The sequence below is a fragment of the Accipiter gentilis genome, chromosome Z, assembly GCF_929443795.1.
Source record: "Accipiter gentilis chromosome Z, bAccGen1.1, whole genome shotgun sequence".
In the NCBI taxonomy this organism is placed as follows: domain Eukaryota; kingdom Metazoa; phylum Chordata; class Aves; order Accipitriformes; family Accipitridae; genus Astur; species Astur gentilis.
In genome coordinates this window covers 61,053,638-61,060,125 of record NC_064919.1, presented here as the reverse complement: position 1 = coordinate 61,060,125, position 6,488 = coordinate 61,053,638, and the positions used below count along the sequence as shown (strand labels likewise).

The 6,488-nt window shown below is 51.5% G+C and overlaps 1 protein-coding gene across 1 annotated transcript; it reads right to left on the bottom strand.

The window, feature by feature from the left end:
- Nucleotides 1–1,139: 1,139 nt before the first annotated feature.
- MED18 (mediator complex subunit 18) lies at nt 1,140–2,227 on the bottom strand. Its single transcript, XM_049794562.1, has 2 exons — nt 2,108–2,227; nt 1,140–1,837 (listed from the first exon to the last, which is right to left on the bottom strand). The coding sequence occupies exons 1-2, from the start codon at nt 2,178–2,180 to the stop codon at nt 1,284–1,286; spliced, it is 627 nt and encodes a 208-aa protein (XP_049650519.1). The 5' UTR covers nt 2,181–2,227; the 3' UTR covers nt 1,140–1,283.
- Nucleotides 2,228–6,488: the final 4,261 nt, after the last annotated feature.

The following is a 6,488-nucleotide window of genomic DNA, read 5'->3' as shown; positions in this document are numbered from 1 at the left end:
TGTAGCCTGTTGGAAATCATTGCTATGTATTCAACAATGGGTGTTCTCCAGCAGGTGTACAAGTACTCAGTTGTCCCCATGCCTGGTATGTAGAGCCTGTATGAGTGGAACACTTGAGACACTGCACTTGGTGAGCACTAATGCAGCTGCTGTGGCTTATCTTGTCCAAACTCTGGTGTTGAAAACATAGCTGTTAACTTAAAAGGTGCTTTTTTTTTTTTTTTGTGGGAGTGGTCTTTGCCTTTACTTGTCACATAGAGAGTTGTGTGGTGCTGAAGGGTGGCAATGTCTCTGACAGATTGGTGCATTTTAGTAATAGGTAAAATAGATGCCTTCTGTAAAGAACTTGAGAAATTTAAATAAGCTGCTTTGGCTGCTTTTCCCAACCTTTTTTTGCTTGAACTGTATTTGAAAACTCTCAAACCTAATTCAAATATCATTGAAATATCGGGAGAGTAACTAAGCATCTTGCTTTCAAGAGAGGTGCTAAACATTCATCACCAGTTGAATTAGCAGCTGTATGGTGCTCTTAATTGTTTAATGTGTCAATTTTCAATATGGCTGCCAGGTGTGAGAAGTCTAATGATAAAAAACCCCATGTAATTTACTGCTTTCTCATCAACCAAGACTGCCCCACCCAGCTTCAGCGAAAAACATGGAACAGCATTAAAAGATTTGAAAACCTCCTGCAATTGTAACATTGCCAAATTGGTTTCCAGTTCTAACTTTGTTTATATCAGAAACAGTTTCACTAGAATGTACCTTGTGTCCTAGCTGTTCCCCTTATGTGTGCTGTTACTTCGCTACTCTGTTGTAAACAGGTGTACTCTTGCTCTTTTATACTGTGTAGTTCCTGGGTTTATGCTTGTGTTAACACCTCCTGCCTTCAAGGATATTAACTTCATGTGTTACTTAAAATTTTGGATGACTAGGTAGGGTACATGAAAGGTGCTGTGGGTACACAGAAGGCTGAATTCCAGTAACTCGTGATGGTTTTGGATTGTTGTGTGTTAGAAAGCATAGTGCCTATCTCCCTAGAAGGAGAAGGGTAACTACCACGATTAGCATTTACTGATCTTTTGAATGGTATTAAAGTGTCTGCTTCTGTTCACATCCACAAACGAAGGAGAAAACCCACTCAGTAATTGCAGTGGACAAAACACTGGTGTGTAGTCCTTTATTCCCCTCCCCCTCTTTCAGTTTGCCCTCAAAAGGCTTTTTAGAAAAAGCACCCTCTTCAGGAACCCGAACAAACCCCATCCCTTAACTGCCCGGCTTTTCAATCACATTAGCCTTTTAGGGTCGATTTTTTCCAGGTGCACTAGAGGCTTCAGTTGCTCAGCAAAATTCCTCATGTCATCAGAAACCATGTCCTGTCCTGCCGGTGCTACCACGTTGAGCTCCACCAGGTAGGAGAGGGAGAGCGGCTCGATGCTCTCCGTGTTTCCTGGCATCAGGATGCGGAAGATCTTGTACACCACGATCTTCATGATGCCCTTGCGGAACATGTGCCCTTTGGCCACAAACTCGTGGTCCATGCGGAAGCCCATCTCCACCAGGAAGTCCGTCAGGTTGTCTGAAGTAGCGATGTCGACGCAGTTGCGCACCAGCGCGTGGCGGTTCTTGTCGCCTATTTCGGGCTGGCCCAGGTAGCGCAAATGCCAGGGCATCCCGCTCTTGTCCATGGACCGCCGTGCCCGCAGCACGAAGGGGCTGGCCTGCTGCCCCTTCAGCAGGAACACCATCTCGTGGTCCAGGAAGGTCTCCGGCTCCATGTTGTCGCAGAGGCCGCGCAGGCGGTGCAGCAGGCTCTCTAGGCTCTGGTCCAACACGCTCCCTGCGGCGGGCGGAGACAGCGCCCCGGTTACCCCCTCTCCTCCTCCTCCCGGGTGAGCGCGGCTTCCCCCGCAGCGTGGGCCACCGCCGCCACCCCCCCCCCCCCCCCCTCAGCCCGGCCCTGTCCGCCTCCCTGCCCCGCTCCCCGGGGGCCGCCCCTGGGCCGAGGCGGCGGCAGGCAGGCAGGCCGGCAGGCCGGCCCGCGGCCCGCCGTCCGCTCTCCTCGGCGGCGGGAGGGAGCTGCCTGCCGGCCCGCCCGCCGGCCGCTTACCTTGCAGCAGGTACTCCATCATGTTGATGGTGCCGCCCGTGACGGGCATCATGGTCACGGGGGGAGCCTCCATGGCGCGGGCCGCGGCGCTCCGAGCCGGCCGCGGGGCTGAGGGCGGGCGGCGGCGCGGCGGAGGGAGCGGCGCGAAGGCGGCGGCGGCGGCGGCGGGAGCGGCGGCGCCACCTCGCGGCCTGGCGGTGCCGCGGCGCCCGGGCCCGCCGAGGCGCGGAGGGGCCGCGGCCGCCCCTCCCGCCGGGACCCGCCCCGGGGAGGGCGCTGCGCCGAGCGGCGGGCGGCCCTGCCCGGCCCCGGGGGCCGCCTCGGCGGCGGGGCGGGGCGGGCCGGGGGCCGACGGGCGGAGCTCGGCCGCGGCGGGGTCACCGCTGCCTCAGCCGCGCTGTGGGAGGGGGCCGGGGCGGCGGCAGCAGCTCCCGCCGTAGCCGCGCCCACATTGCGGCGCCTCCCGTCGGGCTTCCTGCGCCGTGAAAGGCGTACGGCTGAAATTCTGTGCAAAACCTTCCTTGGAAACATCCGGATTTGCCGCTTGGCTGCCGGTCGGTCGGTCGGTCGGTCGGTCCGCCGGGAAGGCAAGAGCAGCAGGGAAGGCGCCGAGGGGCTGCGGGCCGGCGTTCGGTCACCCGCGGCGGCCTGGGTGAGGAACGGCTGTCGGGGTGAAGGGGGCAGGCCGCGACTGAGAGACGGGACACAGCCTGATGCAAGCAGAGGGTCCGGTTTATTGCATATAACGCTCGTTTATATAGAAAATCAGAAGACGCGGTTTTTGAACTGACTGGTTGTTATGCTTCAAAGTTCTTATCAGGGCGCGCTGATTGGTAGCTGCTTAACTTTAACAGTTGGACTGTCAGCAGCTAAGCTATTTTTGCAAAAGACTCTAAGTTCCAGCACCTTATTGAGCACGACTCACGGGTCAGTAATTCTCCACCGCCTCGGCGCGCCTCTATTTCCCTTATCAGGCCTCCCAAGGTTTATAGCCTACGAGTTCCAGCACGTCCCTTTCTAACAAGGGAGCAGTACCCGCCGTCCTGCCTGATTCCTTCAAGTCTCTCCCCACAGGGGCAGGCCACCCTGGTTTGGAACGGCGGCATCCGGCCGCTCGGGCTTCTCCTCTGGACACGGCAGGCTTTGCGCTGCTTCCGCGCAGAAACGCCACCGTTCTCGAAAACTAGCAGAAATGGGCGGTATGTGTCAGCTAGATTTGGTCCTGCAGGCCCTAAAACGAGGGTTACAAATTTTACTCTTTTTTTTTTTTTTTTTTTCTTAGCTGTTTTTATAACAAGCCTCCACGCCGCAATGGAAAGTAAACAGCATGACTCTCCTTTATCAGTATCTCCACACAGTGGTGGGGTCCCCTGCATCCCCCAAATAAATTGTGTAAATATTAGCACAAGCCAAACACCCGCAAAATAAGAAATGGCATAAGTGTACTCCCCCAGGGCAGTAGTAATTTGTTTCAGCTGTGAGACATCTGCGGAGCTAGCTTGGAGTACAGCCATGGAATTGAATGTGGCGGGACTTCAGGGGCACGGGGCAATCCAGGAGGGACCCAACTGTTGCTGAAGCTGGAACCGCACACCAGGTGGCTGCCACAGTGCGTAGGCATTGTGCGCACTTCCCCCATGGCGGGCGAGAGGCCTGCGTTGGGAAAAAAAGGTAAAAAACAGTCAACAAAAGGGTTAGGTAATGGTTTAGAAGCTTCCTTATGCTTCTAAGAGAAAAAAAAAAAAAAAAAAAAAGTTTTCTTTTGTATACAGATCAGCTTTAGTGTGGCCATAATGCAGTCAGAATGAAAGAATAACTATTGAGAAAGATAGCTAGGAAAAGAAAAATGAGTAAAAAAGTCACTTCAGTGTTTCACAAGGGATAGTTTCTCAGGCTCACTTCTTTCTGTGGTGATACAGATTATCTGTTCTGCCTAGCTGAGGTGCATGGTAGTGTTACAAATATTTTGATAAAAGTTAAAATTTTATAAGCTGGGTTTGATTAAAAGGTAAAGATTGTAGAACATAGGGGTTTGAAGCTCACAATGTAGTCATAGAAACTCAGGAACATACAAGATGCGTTGTATACAATCATAAGAAAATAAGTATTGTCTAAAATTAGTTAACCATAGAAACTCTGACGGATTTGTTAGTTTATGTAATCTAATACACGATGGAGAAAATTGTACTGCGCAGAATCACGTAAGAGAGGTCAACTATTAGACAAAGTGAGGAAGACTATGGAAGACCACCAGAGACTTCACTGCACCTGTGTGAAGGGGCATTCACATACAGTAATGATTTATCGGAAAGTTGATGATTATGCATGACATTTCCCAGAAATTTAGTGAATATGTATAACAGGTGTGTATTTAATCTGTACAGTTAGACTAGCCAGGTGCACACACTAGGTGGCGTGATCCTCTGCGTGCCCAGCGCTGCAATAAAGGGGTGCCTGCTTCTTAACTTCTCATTGCTGTTAAGGAGTTTTATTCCAGATTTCGGCAACATTACTAAAAATGCCTAAAAAAAAACCCTAAGAGGATACCTGCTTTTCTGTTTTGAAACACAAATTCTTTTAAATTCCCCAGTTGCAGCTACCTCGAGTAGTTCTGCCCTGTAGCCCGAGGAGCTATGCAATAGTGCAATGCAGAAAACAAACATTACCCCAAACTGGGCAAACGCCCCGTAGGACTGGACGAAATAGGTGAGCAAAAGTGTCTCCTCTGCAGAACGTCTCCAAATTCCCTCACCAGCTGTGTAAAAGACAGCAATGACACAGTCCTGCAGCTGCTGAGCTGCTTGTCACTGTGGGCTTGGAGGCTCTATAGTGCACCTCCGTGCCTTAAGGTATCTTAAAAAGAACCTTTTCTTGCAGTTGTTGAAGTTAAGATGCAGCAGACACAAAAGACAGTTGGTCAGACAGATGGTGGAGGCAGAGAGAAACAGTGATAGAAATGGAGGGTAAACATGTTATTCCCAGCCACCTACCTAAGTTCTGTTCAACTCCCCTTAAAAGCCTTATACACCTGGCTGTCTCAGGGAAATGGGATGCCTGTGCAGGGCCAGGCCTTTATCTCAGCTCTGTATTACAACATTTCAAGTGCACAGAGCAGAGCCCACCCTGCAAAGCTCCTGCAGTTCGGAAACGTCTGGTGAAATGTGCGATGCAACCATGTTCAGACATTGAAATAACATGAACAGTAGGGAGGGTCAGTTAGATATAAACTGGATGTAAAGTTTTTTTCTTCCTCATTACTAAAAGTCAGATTATTTTCTCGCTCATCTCACAGGCTTTGGGTCAGAATCCCCATTTGGCCACCTTTATCGATCAAAATTGTTTTCAGACTAAGCGTACAGCACTCTCCATTCACTGGTGGTGAATTAGTAGCAAAAGGTCTTCCACCCCACAAATCTGCGTGAGAGCTTGTTGAAATTAATTGCTGCATTCAGTTATGTAATAGGCAATTTATATAATCAGTTCATTGCATAATTTACATTTTCAAAAGTTGTCAGAATTTCAAGGCTAGGATTACTCAAGTGGTTTTTTGTCTTAACAGGTAACTCAAGGACATTGGGTTGTTCTTAGCCATTTCAACACAAGCAATGATGTGTCAATAGCTGAGGGACTACCTTAAATAATGGGACTACCTAAGCTAACAGCACGAAGACAGAGAGAGAAGTCAACAAACAGTCTCAGTATAATACACTTTATGATTTATTCCTCTCTACCCTGCAAAGCAGGGGTGGCTCCTGTGAGAAGCTGCTAGAAGTTTCCCCAGCTCCAAGTCGGACCCACCTCTGGCCAAGGCCATGTCCATCAGTGATGGTGGCAGCGCCTCTGGGAGAATGTATTTAGGAAGGGGAACCTGCAGCGAGCAGCGGGATTGGAATGTGAGAGAACCCCTCTGCGGACAGCAAGATCAGTGAGGAAGGAGGGGAGGAGGAGCGGGGCAGGAGGGGATGCCCCTGCAGCCCCTGGTGAGACAGCAGGCTGTCCCCCCCCAGCCCATGGAGGGGAGCGGGGAGCAGGGAGCAGATGCCCACCTGCAGCCTGGGGAGGACCCCATGCCAGAGCAGGGGGATGCCCCCGAAGATGGCTGTGACTCTGTGGGACAGCCCACGCTGGAGCAGTCTGTGCCTCAAGGATTGTGGGAAGGACTCACACTGGAGAAATTTGTGGAGAACTGTCTCCCATGGGAGGGACCACACACTGGAGCAGGGGACGAGTGAGGAGTCCTCGTCCTAAGGAGGAAGGAGCAGCAGAGACAAGCTGTGATGAACTGACCACAGCCCCCATTCCACATGCCCCTGTGCTGCTGGGGGGGAGAGGTAGAGAAAACTGGGAGTGGAGTTGAGCTGGGAAGGAGGGAGGAGTGGGG

What these genes read in the sequence shown, in the direction of transcription:
- MED18 (XM_049794562.1), bottom strand. Translation starts at nt 2,180, where the DNA reads ATGGAGGCTCCCCCCGTGACCATGATGCCCGTCACGGGCGGCACCATC. An exon ending in GATGGAGTACCTGCTGCAAG is followed by an intron (nt 1,838 to 2,107) that starts GTAAGCGGCCGG and finishes CGCCCGCCGCAG; the next exon opens with GGAGCGTGTTGGACCAGAGC.